At 37.9% G+C, this 22,154-nt stretch overlaps 1 protein-coding gene across 1 annotated transcript in view; it reads left to right on the forward strand.

Moving 5' to 3' along the window:
* Window positions 1–21,494, forward strand: part of LOC311303007 (uncharacterized protein) — a 66,154-nt gene extending 44,660 nt beyond the window's left edge. Inside the window, exons 25-30 of the mRNA XM_084429209.1 lie at window positions 1,694–1,846; window positions 2,118–2,267; window positions 6,861–7,013; window positions 12,771–12,923; window positions 19,338–19,553; window positions 20,921–21,494. Of these exons, the coding sequence (XP_084285335.1) occupies window positions 1,694–1,846; window positions 2,118–2,267; window positions 6,861–7,013; window positions 12,771–12,923; window positions 19,338–19,553; window positions 20,921–20,934 (839 nt within the window). The 3' untranslated portion in view covers window positions 20,935–21,494. The remainder of the gene's footprint in view (window positions 1–1,693; window positions 1,847–2,117; window positions 2,268–6,860; window positions 7,014–12,770; window positions 12,924–19,337; window positions 19,554–20,920) is intronic.
* Window positions 21,495–22,154: the final 660 nt, after the last annotated feature.

Below are 22,154 nucleotides of genomic sequence, written 5' to 3' on the forward strand. Positions count from 1 at the left end.
ATTTCTTTATTTAAATTTCGTTTTTCTTTATTTAAATTTCGTTTTTCTTTATTTAAATTTAGTTTTTTCTTTATTTAAATTTCCTTTTTCTTTATTTAAATTTCGTTTAATTTCTTTATTTAAATTTTGTAATTTCTTTATTTAAATTTCGTTTTTCTTTATTTAAATTTCGTTTTTCTTTATTTAAATTTCGTTTTTTCTTTATTTAAATTTCGTTTTTCTTTATTTAAATTTCGTTTTTCTTTATTTAAATCTACCCTTTACTGTCAGTAATTTGTTAGTCAGAAAAATATTAGATTACCTTAAAAGTATTGCTTAATTTAACAGACCTGTGTGTGTGCGTTTTATATCACTGCAGTGTCCTTCTAGGACGCATTCTCTGCCCGCGGGAGGTGCGCCGCTTCCAGCTCGCGCTGTTCTGTAGTTTACTAAACGTGTATTAATTCTGAACGTGTCGCATCTCGCGTGTCCATCTATATTGCACCAAATGCCACAATGCACTCCCTTGAGAAGTCGATTGGATTAAATAATAAAAATGCAAACGGACATACAGACACATAGAGAATCCTACCTTTATTAGAGAGAAAAATATGTTCAGCACCGTCTATCCGATGTCCATTACTACCGAAGCTTCGAAGCTCAAAAAGCTTTAACACTGTGTCTACACCAGAAGCGGCTGTTATTTTTTGCCACTTTTGCCAGTTCTTTGTGACAGCTTTTAGGTGCTTTATTGGCAGCGTCATCCTTACATAAATCATGCACGGCGCACGCTGCATTTTTTTTTTAAATATTAATTTATCGGCCATTATAAATGCCGATACCGATAGTTAGGAAAATGCCTAATATCGGCCGATAATATCGGCCTGCCGATATATCGGTCGGGCTCTAATTACAATATGACATTTCATTTTTTCCAAGGAGCTGTTTTGTTTTATATGCTCCTAAGAATAGTCAATTATAGCTCTAGAATTGCTCAAAGTAAAAAAAAAAAAAAAAATCATACTTTATGATGTTATTTTTAATATAAAAAAGAATAAAACATTTAAATCAAGGACATTTCTCTGGCATTTATTTCTTTATGCTGTATCAAAAACGTACCGAACCGAACCATGACACAAGTGTATCGTATCGAACTGAACCGTGAATTTTGTGAACCGTTACACCCCTAATATATACTTATGTAATATAATTTGTATTTCCATCACAGGTTTGGTCTTAAATTTCATTCAAAGTGGCATTAAAAAGGTCTTAAAAAGTCTTAAATTTAACTTGTTCATATCTGTAGACACCCTGCTTAGAACAGTTCTCATCTAATGAGCTGATGAATGCTTGACTTTGATTGGTTGAGGAAGATTCTAAGGTGTGCAATTATTTTCAGGGAAATGCACAGGCTAAAGTAGTTCCAGGCAGGTCTTGTCCGCATTACATGTCCATATCACTTCGCCAAATGATTTCAGTTATTTCAAAGGTCCTTACAGCAAATTATTTCCTTGTTTTTTGGAAAAAATGATAAGAATAATAATTGACTCCGGTCCGTTGCATTTTGAGAAATTAATGCACACCCGAGGTGTTCGTTGCTGTAAAACGTATCCCAATAATATATACAACTTACAAATATATTTTTTAACATTGAAAAAAAAAAAACATTCAGCATTCAGTGATATGGCTTCTCTGTCATGTGTCTGTTTAACAGTAAAGCCAGGAGTGTGTCCAAGCACAAATCATGAAGCAGCAAAGTGTGCCGTGATGGGTTTAGCGCTGTGTGCCGACGACAGTGAGTGTCCCAACAATGAGAAATGCTGCAGCAGTGCATGCGGTGGACGTCAGTGTGTGGCTCCAGTTACAGGTATTATATTATATTATATTATACTACAGGTCTGTTGAATGCTTTAATCTGATTGGTTGACAAAGATTCTAAGATGTGCAATTATTTTCTGGGAAACGCACGGCTAAAGTAATTCCAGGCAGGTCTTGACCGCATTACATGTCCATATCACTTCGCCAAATGATTTCAGTTATTTCAAAGTTCCTTACAGCAACAACAGCAAAAGAACCAAAACCCCCTGTGAAAAAGATATTCAGTGATATGGCTTCTCTGTCATGTGTCTGTATAACAGCAAACCCAGGAGTGTGTCCAATCAGAACATATGAACCAGGAAAGTGTGCACGGATACATTTCGTGTCGTGTGCCGATGACAGTGACTGTGCCAACAATGAGAAATGCTGCAGTAATGGATGTGGACTTCAGTGTATGACTGCAGATACAGGTATTTTTATATTATATTATATTATATTATATTATATTATATTATATTATATTATATTATATTATATTATATTATATTATATTATAGGGCTAAAAAGTGGCCCTGGACTTTCTGGCACAGAGCGGCCCACCACAACCGGTCCACAACAATTCACACCATAAACCCACCAGCTCATTAAGCACAGAACAAATTTTTAACAGCACTTACTAACATAAAAATATAACACAATACAGAAATATAATTGCTATTGTTTTTTTTTTTATTGAAATGCTTATTATTATTAATGAATAATGATTCATAAATGTGTCTTTCCTGGTGTATATGGCAACTAGTAAATGCTCTGTTATGGGCTAGAACAGTGTTTCCCAAGCTTTTTTCAGTCACAGCACCCTTTGAAATTTTTCACAAATTTGTGGCACCCTACACTACTGTTGTCACGACGCTACATTGATACGATACCTTGAAATGTAGCAATTTTCAATACCACAGGGAAGAACCACCTACTGTCATATGCAGTGAGGAAAATAAGTATTTGAACACCCTGCTATTTTGCAAGTTCTCCCACTTAGAAATCATGGAGGGGTCTGAAATTGTCATCGTAGGTGCATGTCCACTGTGAGAGACATAATCAAAAAAAAAAATCCAGAAATCACAATGTATGATTTTTTAACTATTTATTTGTATAATACAGCTGCAAATAAGTATTTGAACACCTGAGAAAATCAATGTTAATATTTGGTACAGACAGTAGCCTTTGTTTGCAATTACAGAGGTCAAACGTATCCTGTAGTTTTTCACCAGGTTTGCACACACTGCAGGAGGGATTTTGGCCCACTCCTCCACACAGATCTTCTCTAGATCAGTCAGGTTTCTGGGCTGTCGCTGAGAAACACGGAGTTTGAGCTCCCTCCAAAGATTCTCTTTTGGGTTTAGGTCTGGAGACTGGCTAGGCCACGCCAGAACCATGATATGCTTCTTACAGAGCCACTCCTTGGTTATCCTGGCTGTGTGCTTCGGGTCATTGTCATGTTGGAAGACCCAGCCTCGACCCATCTTCAATGCTCTAACTGAGGGAAGGAGGTTGTTCCCCAAAATCTCGCAATACATGGCCCCGGTCATCCTCTCCTTAATACAGTGCAGTCGCCCTGTCCCATGTGCAGAAAAACACCCCCAAAACATGATGCTACCACCCCCATGCTTCACAGTAGGGATGGTGTTCTTGGGATGGTACTCATCATTCTTCTTCCTCCAAACACGTTTAGTGGAATTATGACCAAAATGTTCTATTTTGGTCTCATCTGACCACATGACTTTCTCCCATGACTCCTCTGGATCATCCAAATGGTCATTGGCAAACTTAAGACAGGCCTTGACATGTGCTGGTTTAAGCAGGGGAACCTTCCGTGCCATGCATGATTTCAAACCATGACGTCTTAGTGTATAACCAACAGTAACCTTGGAAACGGTGGTCCCAGCTCTTTTCAGGTCATTGACCAGCTCCTCCCGTGTAGTTCTGGGCTGATTTCTCACCTTTCTTAGGATGATTGAGACCCCACGAGGTGAGATCTTGCATGGAGCCCCAGTCCGAGGGAGATTGACAGTCATGTTTAGCTTCTTCCATTTTCTAATGATTGCTCCAACAGTGGACCTTTTTTCACCAAGTTGCTTGGCAATTTCCCCGTAGCCCTTTCCAGCCAGGCATGAAAACTCCTCACCTTTCGGCGAAAATCGCCGTTTTAAAACCTAAAAGGGTCACCTACGTGATTTGTGCAGATCCGATGAGAAAATATTTATTGGGGGTGGGGGGGTCGTGGTCGAGGCCGAGGCCAGCATTTATCCCCTATAAAGTTACCATAAACTTCGCAGCTTTAAAAAACAATCATCATTCCTAATGCCGAAACATGACAGCCAATATGAGTCAGAGTAACGTTAGGGCAGAAATGTTTTCAAAGTCTTTTACACGTGAGTCTGACAACTGCCGATCAAGGAACCGCACGTCGGAAAGCAAGCCTGAGGTAAGTTAGTTTACAATGTTAACTGTCCTGTCAGATACAGACAGCAATGTTGCCAATGGCATTATTTTTACATTTTGACATAGTGGGCGAGATGATATAGCGAGCGGGCGCGGGCGCCGTGATCGCTGAGCGAGCAGGAACAAGTTAAGCAGTGTTATTCATTGCGCGGCTCGCGAGCCTCATGTGGCCAGCCAAGCTTTAATTTGTGGCTCGCATGGCGGTAAATAATACGGTGATATGATAATGCATTCACTAGAGATATTTCATAAAAACATTAATAACAAGTACATAACCCGTTAAAAACTTAAAGTGTCAGCTCTATTACAAATAATTTCGATCGGATTGAAAGGGGTGGTTTACAGAGAGAACGTGAAAAAACTTGATCGATTGAAAACCGAAACTGAAAGGACGACGTATGACGCGCGGAACGAGCTGTTCTCCTGATGAATAAAGTGTCATATAAATGAGTATCCTTTCATTCTATAATTCTCCTTTCACTCAGCATCTGTGAAGTGAGGCAGGACAACGGCTCACCAGTCCTTGTTTCAGATTATCATACAGACGACTGGTTTGGGGCATTTTTAATAAGTGATAAATAGTAGTAAATAGTTTTTTTTTTCTCTGACACCCGATGAAACACGTAGATCAGCGGCCCATTGGTTCTTTTCTTGATTTACACTGGGCTAGCCCAATCACATCTTTAATGTGAAGTATAGAAATATACTCTTTCCAGTATAGACATTAGTACAAAACTAATTATGAAAGTTTCCTCTATTTTTTAATGCATTTGTTTTACAATATATGGCTATTACTATCATGGGATTAATATTATAACTATTATTGTAGCAGTAATGTAGACAGACACTGTAACTAAAAGAGTTTTGAAAATTTCTTTGTTTAATTTGCACCAGATTGATGAATTTAACATTAAAAAGCACAAAATTTTCTTAAGGGGGAGCATGCCCCCGAACCCCCCTAGAGTGCCAGAGGTCCACTCATCACAGTGATCCAAAAGTCCTGTGACAAACACTGGTAATACTATGCCAATGCAGCTTACAGGTTTTTGGGGGGCATTTATCACTATGGAGTATAATTCAATTTTATTAATAAGTCAGAATTTCATCTGTTCGAGTTAACTCTTACGCGTTACTCACTCATTACATTTTTGGGGGGTGGGGGGTATATATGCCGCATGCCCGCATCCTTCTCACCTTTTTTACCCCTGACCTGTTTTCATGCCTGCCAGCCTTGTGGAGGTGTACAATTTTGTCTCTAGTGTCTTTGGACAGCTCTTTGGTCTTGGCCATGTTAGTAGTTGGATTCTTACTGATTGTTTGGGGTGGACAGGTGTCTTTATTCAGCTAACGACCTCAAACAGGTGCATCTAATTTAGGATAATAAATGGAGTGGAGGTGGACATTTTAAAGGCAGACTAACAGGTCTTTGAGGAATCAGAGGAATTCAGAATTCTAGCTGATAGACAGGTGTTCAAATACTTATTTGCAGCTGTATCATACAAATAAATAGTTAAAATCATATATTGTGATTTCTGGATTTTTTTTTTAGATTATGTCTCTCACAGTGGACATGCACCTACGATGACAATTTCAGACCCGTCCATGATTTCCAAGTGGGAGAACTTGCAAAATAGCAGGGTGTTCAAATACTTATTTTCCTCACTGTAGATATTTTTAATATTATCTAATATTATCTAAGGCAGCGCGTTCTCTTTTGTCTTTTTGCGCTTGCATGTTTTGAAAGCATTTGCATGAAGAAGAACGTGATCATATAATGTAACGCTAGCCAAAGGATGACAGAAAAAACGGATGCTGCGTGAATTGCGTTAATAACGCGTTGAACTGAAAACATGAATCGCATGTCATGTACCGTTGACAGCACGGACATAACCGGACATGGAAAACGTACGATTTGCACTTTTATTATAAATTTGTCTGCGTAATTTGTTGTTATTAGAGACATCCGAGATTGATACATCTTCTTTTTTTTCTTTTTTCTTTTTTTTAAACACATTTTAGAAATGTAAAATATTTGATGGTGTTTTTACACGAAACCCCTGCTCTCCGGTTGGGAAGCGCTGGTTTAGAACAGGGTTGTTCAATCCTGGTCCTCTTAGGGACCCACCAATCTGCACTTTTTATGTGTCTCTATCTGACAGTCTTAGAACAGTTCTCATCTAATGAGCTGATGAATGCTTGACTTTGATTGGTCGAGGAAGATTCTAGGTGTGCAATTATTTTCAGGGAAACGCACAGCTAAAGTAGTTCCAGGCCGGTCTTTACCGCATTACATGTCCATATCACTTCGCCAAATGATTTCAGTTATTTCAAAGGTCCTTAAAGCAAATTATTTGCTTGTTTTTTGGAAATAATGATTAGCAGAATAATTGATTCCGGTTGCATTTTGAGAAAATAATGCACACCCGAGGTGTTCGTTGCTGTAAAACGTATTCCAATAATATATACAACTTACAAATATATTTTTTTACATAAAAAAAAAAAAAAAAAAAAACCTTCAGCATTCAGTGATATGGCTTCTCTGTCATGTGTCTGTTTAACAGTAAAGCCAGGAGTGTGTCCAAGCACAGATCATGAAGCAGCAAAGTGTGCCATGATGGGCTTAGTGCTGTGTGCCGACGACAGTGAGTGTCCCAACAATGAGAAATGCTGCAGCAGTGCATGCGGTGGACGTCAGTGTGTGGCTCCAGTTACAGGTATAATATAATATAATATAATATAATATTTTATATTATACTACAGGTCTGTTGAATGCTTTAATCTGATTGGTTGAGGAAGATTCTAAGGTGTGCAATTATTTTCTGGGAAACGCACGGCTAAAGTAGTTCCAAGTAGTTCCAGGCAGGTCTTGACCATCATGGACCTTGTCCATATCACCTCGCCAAATGATTTCAGTTATTTCAAAGGTCCTTACAGCAGTTTTTATGTAGGCACACACAGACATCAATAATTCGCGTATGAATCTCAGCAATGGGGACAAACAGATCACCTCTGATCATAAGCTCATTATTTATTCATGCAGCATTGTATGATGGGAGCCATGAATGAGTTTTGATTGGTGGCACCCAGAATGCACTGCAACATGCTTTATAATTGTCACCATTGTTGAGATTCACAGGCTGATTATTGATGTCTGTGTGTCTAAAAACTAAATCAAAACAAAAAAAAATCTTTTTTGTATATGAAACACGTTTAAGAAATCTTTGGATAACATTGTAAAAGTTCAAAATATTATGCTGTGCAAGAACAGTGCTGCTATAATTAATAAAGTAAACCTAGACGTCCGAGATTGATACATCATCTTTTTTTTTTTTTTTTTTTTTTTTACACATTTTAGAAATGTAAAAATTAGGGATGTGCACGAATATTCGATCTGTAATTATTATTCGAAAAATAAAATACTATTCGAATTTTACTACCATATTTTCCGCACTATAAGGCGCACCGGATTATAAGGCGCACCTTCAATGAATGGCCTATTTTAGAACTGTTTTCATATATAGGGCGCACCGGATTATAAGGCGCATAGAATAGAAGATACTGCAGTCAAACGTTTGACTGGGTTTGCGTTATGCAGTGGTCACCAACCTTTTCAAGCCTAAGATCACATCCAAAGTCCAAATGTAAACCAAGATACCTTGTTTATACTCGACGCGTCCGCATGAGCGCGGGCAGATTCGGCTTAACAGCGCGCGCGCGCCTCTAAATCCGAAGATGCATGACTTTGAGCCGAATCTGCCCGAGCAGACGGATATTAGTAGTACATCTCATCACACCGGCTCCCAGTTTGCGCGTCTAAATCAGTTATATGGTCTGGTGTTCAGTCTAAAACAAAACAGTTGCGTCAAGTATAAATGCCTCGTCTGTTTGGGGAGTTGCGCGCGCAGTCAGCGGAGGCTCGCGCTCCGGTGTCAGGCGAAAGTATAAACAAGGTTTAAGTCAGCGGTTGTTTAACAGACGTTAACATAAGGCGCCAGATCCATATATAAGGCGCTCCGGATTATAAGGCGCACTGTCGTTTTTTGAAAAAAATAAAGGCTTTTAAGTGCGCCTTATAGTGCGGAAAATACGGTACGTTGCTTTGCTGGCCGTTAATGCAGTGAATCCATGATAAATCCAAATCACTAACTCGCAGTTATAATTAAATGCACTGGGTGGCGCTGTGGAGCGTGTTTAACAAGTGGATTGTATTTGATCACATAATGTCTGCCTCATTACTTAGATGAAAATTATATTACAAAATGGAAGTACTTTTAATCAAATTAATTAATGAATCTGAGTTATCATAATATCACCACTGTAATGAGAAATCACAATGACAACACAACACGGAGGAAGGGGACACCACCACCCGGACACCAACACCATCACCTTCGGCTCTTAGCAACTGAAACAGGGACACAAACACACACACGATCAAAGGGGATTCACTCAACAGAAAGAAAATCAATATAATATTTAAATGAAAAGAACGAACTGAAATAATCTTGATCACAAGATAGACAAACTGCCAGAACCAGCAATGGTTCCAGAATGGCAGTACACAAGAAAAAAAAAAATTATATATATATATATATAAATTCTAAAAAAGACACTTCTCAATAAACCAAGAAAAAAAAATCTGTATAATTGACATACAATGAGACCTTGGCCAAGGAAAACAAATTCAGTAATAAGACAGTCAAACAACTATAAATACATCTTTAACTAAATTAGTTTATCTAATGAGATAAACTAAAGTCAATAAAAAAATAAAATTCCAACTCTTAACTAAATTGAAAGCAACATAACGAAAAGGAAAGAAAACAACTTAATCAGCCAAATTATAATTGCAAAGAGCCAAGCCCCTCAGTTTCACGTTAGTCAAACAGCTATGCAAGACGGGCGTGCAGCAATCGAGTAAAGTGGCTGGTACAATGTTCAAAACATGCACGTTAGGCAAACAGTGGTCCAGGCAAAACAGCAGCTAGTGTTTAATGAATGCTCTGCAGCTGAAGTCAATCTCCGGTTGAACCAGTCCAGTTCCTGTTATTTTATAAAAAAAATAGTTAACCAGGGCTCCAGACTAACTTTTTTTATTAGGAGCGCTGTAGCCCCTGACTTAAAATTTTAGGAGCGCAAGCAGAAAATTTAGGGGCACACCTTCACATTTTCCCCCTAAATAACTATTACAGACAAATGCTTTGATAATAAATAGATTAAGCGTACAGAAATTATGGTGCAATTTTATTTTAAGATCACAGGGCTCCAGACTAACATCTGAGGGCCGCGGCTCTAAGTTCTACAGAAAGTATTTGGTAGCACTGTGGGATGACAAAGCACTGAGATAAATTTGAGGTGTATAGATAAAGTTAAATTTAATTATTATCCTTCATAATGTCTTAATATTATTTCAAAAGCAAAATGAGTGACAAAATAGATATTAGGGAGTGAAAATAGCCAATAAGCACCCTCAGCAGCTGTTTACAAAGGTAATTTAGTCTTCTTTTAAAAAAAAAATAAGTGTGAGTTTTCCTACTTCTTGAAACTTTCAGTTTTATAAATAGAGACAATCTTTAAAGGATGAACAAAAATGTTTTGGTCGACACATTAAAAAAACAAACATTTTAATAGGATATAGTTTTGAAGTGCTGTAAAAAGATGTGTAGGCTACTTTCATAACCACAGTATACCATAGTTATAGTTATGCCTGGTTCAGAATACGCAATTTTTTTGTCTGTTACTATAGTCAATGTATCAGATTACACGATTTCGACTCCTAAAAATCTTGTCATGTCCTGGACAAGAAACATTGTCAGACTACACATTGCTTTACAACCAGTCATCTCGAGCCGTCTCACACACATATTCACTCGCACATGTACACACGCACTCACTCACATACACGCACATAGACTAACGCACGCACGCACGCACACACTCACTCACTCGCGCACACACTCTCTCACTCTCTCTCTCTCGCTCGCTCGCTCACTCACTCACTCGCGCGCGGGCGCACACACACACACACACACACACACACACACTCATTCACTCGCGCGCACACACACACTCATTCACTCGGAACCCTTCATGGAGGACCGTTAAAAAATTAAACATGCTAGTCTTCTTGTCGTGATGTCGTAAACAAAGCATCGCAGACGCGACGTCGGTTGTCGCCCACTATGAACGAGATGAAATTTACTGGTCGCACTGGATGTAAAATTTAGTCGCACACTCTCAAATTTTGGTCGCAAAATGCGACCATTTGGTCGCAGTCTGGAGCCCTGTTAACCCCAAATAAAACAAATAAATCCTACACCATGTAGCCTACATACCGATCAAGCAGCGTTTCGTATCAACCCGGTACAAACAGTACAGGTAGCTTTCGGTAACATCCGCTTTTGAATGCGTTGAACGACGGGGTGGAGGACTGGCCCGCCAACCGGAGATCTACGAGTGTTCAATACATAGTAAACATAACGGCAGCTGATAACAATGGAATAAGGGCAGAGACACCAGAGCCGCTACGTTACCTGTAGCACAGCAGAGCAACGCGCGGAGTGAGTGACCCGGAAGTATGACACACTTCCATCACCAGCGAGCAAGAGGGTAGTCAGAGGGACTACTACCTGTATTTATGGGGGGAGCCTGTGGCAGTGATTGGCCAAAAGAACGCCAGCTCGCTACGAGTTAACTCATACTGCTACAATCAGTTTAATTATATCAAGTGCTGTGAGAAAAGGCTATAAATCTCCACCTCCAACATCCTCACACTCATAGCCTACTAGCCGAGACTCCTTCTTTATGTGTACAGATGTGACGTAATGACGTAAAGACATGCTCGAATTTCCCGCAGAAATCCACCAGTACCACTGGAATTAAAAGCATTATTACAAGCTTAACATTCTGAATCGAGCTAAGGCAAGCAGATAGTTTTGAACATCGGCTGGTTATGTACTTGCTCAAAAATTTATTTTGGATAATTTAGGGGTGGGCGATATCTCGATATTTAAAATATATCGAGATATTTTTTAAACACGATATGGAGGCTGTACAGAACTCGTCTAAAAAAAGGACAAGTGGCTCCATTATATGGAGATTAGGGGTGTAACGATACATGTATTCGTATTGAACTGTTCGGTACGAGACTTTCGGTTCGGTTTTCGGTAGCAGCTACGCATTTTTCCTGCCGACTAAAATTTCGTTATTTCAAATGTAGGCGCGTTGCGCGTGGCAAGCGCGCTCATAATGTAAGAGGCGCCGGCGCGACCACAACATTGCCCAACATCAAATGGCAAACGTTATGCAAGCGGAACGAAACTGCTCGTTATTGTGTGGCTGAAGGACCGTTTATCAGTTTGGACCAGTGCAGCGCGAGCCGATCGTGATCATGCGACACTGTTACTACACAGCGCTAATAAGAGATCCAGTAAAGAAAGCATTTTGAATTCGCCACAGAAGTATTAACATCGCTGCGAGATCTAGTGAGAAGCATTCACATTTCTCCGTTATTAACGGATCAAACAGCGCTGACGTGGAAAGCAGGAGAAACATTGTGCCATGAATGAACTATCCTGTGTCCACAGATCAGCAACATTCACCATGGATTTACTGTAGTAACACTAACTGCAACCATGGAAGTTTGGCAGGAATAGTAGGCTATAATGCCTTCAAGTAACATTACGTCGGTTTTATTTTGACATTATGACTACAATTGCCTCAAATGTTAATCTGAACTAAAATAAACCTTTGTTTATAACTACTATTACATTTCATTTTTTCCAAGGGGCTGTTTTGTTTTATATGCTCCTAAGAAGTCAATTATAGCTCCAGAATTGCTCAAAGTAAAAAAATATCATACTTTATGATGTTAGTTTTAATTATATATATTTGAACTTTTATTATAAATTTGTGTGCGTAATTTGTTGTTATTAGAGACATCCGAGATGGATACTACATCTTTTTTTTTTTTTTGCATCTCAGAAATGTAAAAATGTTTAGGGTGTTCAATCCTCGTCCTCTTAGGGACCCACCAATCTGCACTTTTTATGTGTCTCTATCTGACAGTCTTAGAACAGTTCTCATTTAATGAGCTGATGAATGCTTGAATTTGATTGGTTGACGAAAATTCGAAGGTGTGCAATTATTTTCTGGGAAACGCACAGGCTAAAGTAGTTCCAGGCAGGTCTTGACCGCATTACATGTCCATATCACTTCGCCAAATGATTTCAATTATTTCAAAGGTCCTTACAGCAAATTATTTCCTTGTTTTTTGGAAATAATGATTAGCAGAATAATTGAAAGAAAAAATATTGAAAAAATAATAATGCACACCCGTTCGTTGCTGTAAAACGTATTCCAATAATATATACAACTTACAAAAAACATTTTTTTTACATTGAAAAAACAAAACAAAAAAAAACATTCAGCATTCAGTGATATGGCTTCTCTGTCATGTGTCTGTTTAACAGTAAAGCCAGGAGTGTGTCCAAGCACAAATGATGAAGCAGAAAAGTCTGCCGTGATGGGTTTAGCGCTGTGTGCCGACGACAGTCAGTGTCCCAACAATGAGAAATGCTGCAGCATTGCATGCGGTGGACGTCAGTGTGTGGCTCCAGTTGCAGGTATAATATTATGTTATGTTATGTTATGTTATGTTATGTTATGTTATGTTATGTTATTATACTACAGGTCTGTTGAATGCTTTAATCTGATTGGTTGACAAAGATTCTAAGGTGTGCAATTATTTTCAGGGAAACGCACGGCTAAAGTAGTTCCAGGTCCTTACAGCAACAACAGCAAAAGAACCAAAACCCCCAGTGAAATAAACATTCAGTGATTTGGCTTCTCTATCATGTGCAGAGGTGACAAAAGTACTCACTTTCCGTACTCAAGTAGAAGTACAGATACTTGTGTTAAAAATACTCTGGTAAAATAGAAGTACTGATTTAACTTCTTTACTCAAGTAAAAGTAACAAAAGTACAGGCTTGGGAATTTACTTAAAGTATAAAAGTAAAAGTAGCCTTGCGAATGACAACCATTTTTTATGCAAAGCAAAAATTTCATGAAATAAGGCCATGAAACCCATACTGATTATTTATTCACACGACTTTTGAAAATTGTATCACATAGCCTAGAATATTTGCTTCAAAATTATGTGAAAATCATCCTGACAACTCACTCAGATAAAACAATATATCGATTTTAAATTTGTAAGACATGTTTTGTGTAAGAAAGCTTTATGCGAGGAGAATCATTATTAATATTGATGGCTTTCACACCTGAGAAAGACAAAGACCCTCCCGTAATGGCCCTCTCAGGTGTTATCAGGCCCTATCATTATGAGCAACCTTGCACAAAGAATGAGGAGATTTAAAAAAGAATGTTTTGATTGTTTGGATTTATTTACAACAAAACATAATCCAAAGATAAACAACAAATGACAAAAAAGCGCATTATTTAACACACTGATCTAAAGACAGAGACTTGAACAGTCACACACCTTTGTGCCATTCCTGAAACGTACATTCCTGTCATTTCCAAGGTGTTTGATTTTTCACTTTCCCATGTTCATGTACAGAGACTCATGTGAATGTTGAAGTCAACAGGACTCCTCAGTGGGGCATCTGGTCCCTGTAAAAAACAACAACAACAACAAAAACAGCTGTGAACATGCTGATATCAAGAGAAACCATAGGGCTGCACGATTTTGGGAATACATTTTAGATTTTTCTGGTTAAAATTACTTTTTAAAAATCACAAAATACACACACACACACACACATATATATATATATATATATTAGGGCTGGGGGAATTAACGTGTTAATCTTTACGATTAATTTGAGATGTTTAACGCGTTAAAAAAAAGAACACAATTAACGCAGCATTTTTTTTTTGCATCGTTTTAGTGACTTTCTGTTGCAGCTGCTATTGCGAGTGTGCCGAACCAAGTCACCCTGTCATGATGGAGAAGTACAAGGACGGAGTTTTAGGAGGAATGTTTGCATTTAAAAAGTTGCCTGATGGCGCGTTTGACAAAACAAAGATGCTGTGTACAATTAGCAAAGCAGAATTCAAATACCATACCAGTTGGTTTGATGCTGGATGCACCGAATTTTCGGCTGCCGAATGGCTTTTAAATTTTTTGGCCGAAAGAAAAAAAAGGCCGAAAATATAAGCCAAATATATGCCGCCCATCCGTGTTCTGCGATCAGGTTTCACGAGCGGGTCTTTTCTGCTCTGTGTGTGAGCCGTGCTCTCCATTCTGTGTGTGTGTGTGTGTCGGCGCGCTGCTGCTCTCTCTGCTTAATGTTTCGCTCCGTGTTTGCGCTGCGTGTTCTGCTCTGTCGTTCACGGCCCAAACGCTCCAATCATGTACCGATCACGCACTCGAAAAGCAAAGTCTGCTCAAATAACGTGAAATTTCTCTGTAGTAGACTTCTGTTTGCAATAGCCCTACAGAGCTGGTATAGTCATGCTGGACAACATTGGTAAAATGACCTGCTCTGATCACATGCTCTGGTAATAATAGCTTTGTAGGACTATATTTTATTTAGATAATTAGTAAAAAAAAAATTAAATAAAAATCTGTTAAATTGATTGATTATTGAAAAATAATAATATATTGATGTTTAATATTTTAATATAGGGCTATTTTCTGTTCCTTTTTTTTCCTGTGTTGTTTAATTTAATTAGGTGATTCTAAGTTTAAATATTGATGATTACAAGCTTCGGGGAAATGCAATTAATTCCAATAAATTACAGCAAATTGTGCAATTAATTAGAATTAAACTAATTAATGGCGGGAGTAGAGACAAGCAAGGAAAATGACAACAGCGAAGAACCTGTGCCTAAAGAGAACTGTAGGCCTACGTCTGAAATATGGCAATATTTCAGCATGCACAGAGTCCAAATTAAAACAATTCCCCATCTTAAGTACACATTGATGGCCTAAGACACGAAACGAGCGGTTTGTGTGAGAAAACGAACAGCATTTATATCGTTTTTACCTCTTATACACAGCCACGTCCAAGTGATCTGATCTGACGTGTACGCAGACTGGTGCATAGATATATACACTAGAAGTCGCCTTGTCTACGGCAGTTCATTGGAACGAATGTCTTTAAGGTGACATCTAGTGTATATATTTCTATGCACCAGTCTGCGTACACGTCACACACCAGGATGCGCGCGCGCCCTCAGATCACTTGGACGTGGCTGTGTATAAGAGGTAAAAATGATATAAATACTGTTCGTTTTCTCACACAAACCGCTCGTTTCGTGTCTTAGGCCATCAATGTGTACTTACGATGGGCAATTGTTTAATTTGGACGACGGGGAATTGTTTTAATTTGGACTCTGTGCATGCTCTTTGAGACAGTGACCATAGACCTTCATTATATGACTGACAGACAAGAACGGTTTGACCCTAAAAATATCAAAATTGAAACTACTGCGGGAAAAAAGACACCTACATCTTGGATGCCCTTGAGGTAAGCTAAAACATACCAAAATTTAATTTCAAAGTGAACTATCCCTTTAACTCTTTATGAAAAAACTGAGATATTCTTCTGAAGATATATATAATATCTATTAGCCTACCTGTTTATTTTAGTATGATCATTACATATATAAATGATAAATAAAAAAATAATAATAAAAAATAGCATTTCTCTAGGGAAATGTAATATCGCAAGAAATATCGTTATCGCAATGCTCAACAACAATATATATATATATATATATATATATATATATATATATAATGAACACCAGGTTTGTTGTACCTTGTAGGCATAGGCTGCAGTGCTGCATAAAATAATAATAACAATAGCCTATAGCAGGCGGCCTACACTAGAGAAAATGTTTCAAATGTTTCCATTTGTTATGATGTTATGAAATGAGATTGGAGTAAAAACATGAAGCCTAATGTTTGGTGCGTTTTGCTTTTCAAACGCCCAGCACGTTATTTACTGAAGCGATCGAGCCGCTCCAAACTATGAAACATTATTGTTACCATATGCATATCTACGTTTGAGCAGATATCCACAAACACAGTATTTAACAGTAAACACGGGTCTAAACATTATAATATTCAGCATATATCCAGCAAAAGTTTATGCAACAATAACATTAACTAATATAATTCAGAATACATTTCTTACCTTACATCTTTCTTGTCTTCAAATTGCATTCTTCTTCTTCTGAGATAAATCCAATGTAAGCTGACTAAGCTCACAGTGTGTCTTCCAAACTCGACGAAAAGCAGAGACTGATGAAGTTTGGTGCTTTGTGTTTGAGGTAATGAGCACGTTCGCATTCCTTCTCGTGGAGATTTGCATGTCAATCTCTTTTGCGGGCGTGGTCACATTAAAACTAATGAGCAAGGGTTTGAGAAACTGGACATCTTGTTGGTTTTATACAAATTACTTAAGCAGAGAATATTTGTTTTCAGTTTGAATCCGATCATTTAAAAGTACACACTTAAATGTTTATAAAGATATATGGCTCATAAATGTGTGACAAGTATTTGCTGAGTTTTGTTTTAGTTTATAGACGTACTGAAGAAAAAAAAGTTCACCGAGACAGAGAGGCAGAAAGCACACCCTGTTTATTTTCTTTATTTTATAAAAGCACAATGTTTCGTTTTGATTGTAAGTGGACACATACAAAAGTAGACATCTCACAGATAATTTTTTCATATTTCTTTTTTCTGTATGACCATAAATGACAGTAATTTAAGTTTATTGTGCTACTATGTGAAGAAAATATAGTACGGCACGTTTGCCGACCCCAGAGGGTTAAATGGATGTCTGCCAATAGGCCTAAAACATCACATAGCCTATATGATTATTGTGACAGACTGGGACTCCAGGTTAATAAGATTCTGACTGAGTAGCAAGATATGAATTCAATTGACCCTTCGCTAAGCCACGCCCGAAAACCGCCACTGGCCAATCGTGGCTTAGCAACCGTAACTAGGCGCGGGAGGTCTGGCAAGCTTTCGAGCGAGGGAAACATGCCCATGCGTTATGCGTATGGATTGTGCAAATCTGATACCCAGTATCCTAAAAGTTTGGACGGGGTGGTGGATTTTGTTCCCTTCCCGAAACCTAAAACCCAAGGGGAGAAATGCCGGGCGTCATCTTTATTTATATAGCATTTTTAACAATGTAGATTGTTCCAAAGCAGCTTTACATTGATAATAGGAAATTAAAAGTAAAGTGTTTTGGCTTTATAGCAGCTCTAGAATAAAGTTATTGTCCAGCTCGTGGATCAAGCAGTGTGATTAAAGGCAAGACGGAGGCTCACTGACATAATTTAACGTTACTTAAAAATATATTTCAGCATTTTGTTAATCGACGGCTAAACTAGTAGCCTACCCCAATCCGATCGCGGCTCTCCCGGTGTTAGTTCTAGTAAAAGTAAAAGGTAGTTAGTAAAAGGAGGGAACATCAGGGGGCTTGCCGGAGATCTCCAAGGAAAAGGTTGGTATGCAAACTTAATCAGTTCATAACAGTAACGTTAGTCACTTATGTGACCCACGACGTGTGAGCTGTAGCCTGGCGCACTAAAAATATAAGCGGGAGAATGTTATCATTGCACAGTGGTCAGGCTAATGTCTTGTGTTTATTCCACAATACTTATGGATAAGCTGTTTGATTTATAAATATTAGATTTTCAAATTTCACTGACCCTGCTGTGCATGCACATAGCTGTTCCTCAATTTGTGTGTTTCCCATTTGAATGGTCAGCGTATGAGGCGCTGCTGCTTGCGCTGGGACCTAACGTTATAGGCTTTAGCTTCAATTTTGATGAAATTATTCTCTAATCGTTTGCATATTATGTCGTGGATATATCCCTCGAATGCATACTGCAGTCCCTTTTGTCTTGCTCTCTCAGATTTTCACCTGTTCGCCAAAAATGACTAATTATCTCCTTGGGAATGTCTGAAACGGTGCATACATACTGTAATAGACGTGCCAGGCGCAAAAGCTTGACAGGCGTAGCAACAGTAACTAAGGAGGGCGGGGCTTAGCGAAGGGTCAATTGTGATTCTGTGAGAATTCACAGATCCAGTTTCTCTTTTTTAATCTTACCTTAACATTTAAAGGAATCTACATGTATGTAATGATTTGCCGCGAATGAATGCTGCCGAATCTGTCAAGTCGTCTTGTAGTGGTGCGTCAAATGCAGCGTATATTCCCATCCAATTGACCGTTCGCAAAGACCCACCCCCTTTAGTTACAGTTGCTATGTCTGACAAGTGACGCCGTTCTCACGCAGTGAAAAATACATTGCGGAGCAGAGATGCCACTATCAGCATATCAGAATTATTTCTGAAGGATCATGCGACACTGAAGACTGGAGTAATGATGCTGAAAATTTAGCTTTGATCACTGGAATAAATTACAGTTTACAATATTCACATAGAAAACAGATATTTTACATTGTAATAATATTTCACAATATTTTTACCGTAAGGATGAATTTATTTGATCAAAAATAGGCTTCAGACTGTAGCTGTATTTTTATCAAATAAATTCAACCTTTTTTAAAAACATAAAAAATTTGTAATTATTTCTAACTATTGACCACCAGTGTAGATAGCTGTATATAAAACAATGTGAACCAATTACCAAATCATATTTTAAATAGGCTGACACTTTCCTTACCATGGACTTAAAAGTGAAAGTCGTCAGATTTAGCCTGCTTCAGTGTAAGTTTGAGGATAATATTTTGAGTTTTATTATTTTCTTAGACAAGTGAAATTACTGAAGAAAGCCTGGAAACAGATACAGACATTCACTCTTATCTTCTGTCTGATATGCTGAAAACTGTAATGTAATGTTTTTTGTGCATTAGTGACAAATAACGTAAACATGAGATGGCCAGTAGTAGTTTGCATCCCTAGAAATTAATGTTTTTTTTTTTTTTTTTACACAAGTGGGCCATGCTGGCCATTCGTCTAGGCTGACGGAAAGATAGGCTATGTACATTTTCTATAATTCGTTCTTTATATATATTTACGTAGCAATGGACCAAACCAAGTTGTACAACCTACCAGGAAAAGTCCAGGTGAAACAGATGCCCAGTCTGCCCCAGCCAGGAGTGTGTCCAAGCAGAAAATATAAACCAGGAAAGTGTGACCGGATAAGTTTCCCGTCGTGTGCCGATGACAGTGACTGTGCCAACAATGAGAAATGCTGCAACAATGGATGTGGACTTCAGTGTATGGCTCCAGTTACAGGTATTTTTATATTATATTATATTATATTATATTATATTATATTATGTTATGTTATGTTATATTATATTATATTATATTATATTATATTATATTATATTATATTATATTATATTATATGGCTCAAAAGTGGCCCTGGACTTTCTGACACAGAGCGGCCCACCACAACCGGTCCACAACAAATCACACCATAAACCCACCAGCTCATTATGCACAGAGCAATTTTTAACAGAACTTACTAACATAAAAATATAACACAATACAGAAATATAAATGATATATATATATTTTTTTTTATTGAAATGCTTATCATTAACATTAATGAATAATAATTAATAAATGTGTCTTTCCTGGTGTATATGGCAACTAGTAAATGCTCTGGTATGGTCTAGAACAGTGTTTCCCAACCTTGTCACGGCACCCTTTGAATTTTTTCACAAATTTGTGGCACCCTACACTACTGTTGTCACGACACTACTTTGATACGATACCTTGAAATGTATCAATTTTCAATACAGATATTTTTAATATTATCTAAAAAAAATTGTCCATCCATTGAAAATCAAGGAATTTCTATGGGATCAATATCCCGTCTAAAGTATTGCAGCCACGGATCAAAAAATAATAAGCGTGAATCAAAAATGTAAAAACACATGTAAAAATATATTGCGCAAACTGAAAAAAATAATGCAAAATTATCAGAATTGCAAACAACGTGGTCACAGATCAAAATATAATAAGCGTGAATCAAGAAATAACAAGCATGAATAAAAACTTTAAACACATTAAAAGTTATTTTGCACAAAACTTAAACTTATTGCTTTTTTTGCTTTCTTAAAAAGTATGTTTTCCTTGGTTTTATTACTCTGTACTTTGTGCTCTCTTGCATTTTCTGCTCATATTTTACTCTTTTGTACGCTTGTGCTGTTTTTCTCTTCGCTCTTCTTTCAATGTTCTGCGCTTGCTTTCCCAAATGTTGCAGTTCGGGTTTCATGTAAATTAGGGCGGGCTTAAGCGTCACCATTGGTCCACTAGTTCTAGATTGACAGCTCCTCCTCTAGCCAATCAATCAAAGAGGGGAGTTGAAGTCACACCAATGCGACTTACCATGACGTTCACGCGCGCACGAAACTTCTGCGATGGTACCTCAACGTATCTATTCAGTCAGTACAGTAGCCTACACTTTAGTAATGTTTCTGTTTAACGTTAAATATAAAATGACCTGTCCCTGATCCCTCACACGCAAAGCAGACAGCCTCAGACAGTAAAACTATAGCTATTTATGCCTTGAGTATTTTGTGCTGTACATCTGACGCTTGTCACGAATGTCACTAAATGGCCAGACTAAATCTGAATCTCTATCCATACAGGCGATGTACCCTAATGAAGGGAATCCAGTGTGTGCCGAAAACTGTTCCCATGATGGTCAGTCCCTGCCGGATAGAAATGCTGCTCAACACCTGTGATCTTGCATGCAGTGAAACTGCTGACTTAACCACCGGAAAGAGTTGTGAGAATGATTTAGCATAGTACATACTTTCTTTTACTTGAATCAATTCAATGCTTCATTTTTGTCTCTCTTCTCTTGCATGCTTAATATTTTTATGCTTTTGAGAAAAAAAAAAATTACCAAAATTTTAGCTAAAATTAGTGTGTTGAAATATGCATAAGCATATGAACATGGCTAGATGGCTAATTCAAAATAATAACCCCATGACCTAAGTAACAACCTGAAGTAAAAAAAAAAAGCTAATTTGCTTTGCCAGGTGTGTTTCTGAATTGCACATATGTAGAACTAATCATATTAGAGAAAGATGATGTAATGAGTCATGTTACCTTTGCCATGTACCTATCCTATATAAACTGTTGTATTCTTTTTGCCGATGGGATTCTCTGTGATTGATATGAGGTCCTCTCAGCCGTGAATAAAGCATATTCAAAGGCATCATTTGGAGTCTTTCTAATCACTGCTGTGTCTCAGGCTAGACATTAGATATCTTACTTCTACTCTCAAATGATAGTGCTGAAGTGGAACAAGTGGAGAGACGTCAAGTAGAGTACAAATTTGCAGGTGTCTAAAAGGAGACCCATACATATTGATAGGGCTAGGCGATAAAATGATAACTATAATTATCGCGATATAATTTTTCTCGATAAATCGATATCAAGAGTTCGATAAATGTTCGATAATGTTTATGCACCAAAAGCGGAACGAAACTCATCTGAACAGCGCGCCACACGGACCATTTATCCGCTCGGCTCAAAGTCCAAACGGAGCAGATGCGTTTACTCTGATCGGTCTCGGTCACGAGATCCAGTGAGAAGCGCTTGAATTCAGCGAAGAACACAAATGTCTCAGTGATTTAAACCAGTTTAGGGGAGATGAAACAGCGCTGACAAACAGGAGAAACACTGTGCGCAACGATACTGTCAGAAGGCTTTTCCGTCTACAAATTCCCATCATTTACCATGGATTTACTGTAACGTTAGCCTAGTAATATTAACTGCACCATGAAATGTGGGATATATACATATTGAATTGTATTATATTATTAATGTAGGCAATGTATTAAAGGACTAATGGAATATAATTACAGTATTTAA

The sequence above is a fragment of the Rutilus rutilus genome (assembly GCF_951802725.1).
Source record: "Rutilus rutilus genome assembly, chromosome: 13".
NCBI classification, from domain to species: Eukaryota; Metazoa; Chordata; class Actinopteri; order Cypriniformes; family Leuciscidae; genus Rutilus; species Rutilus rutilus.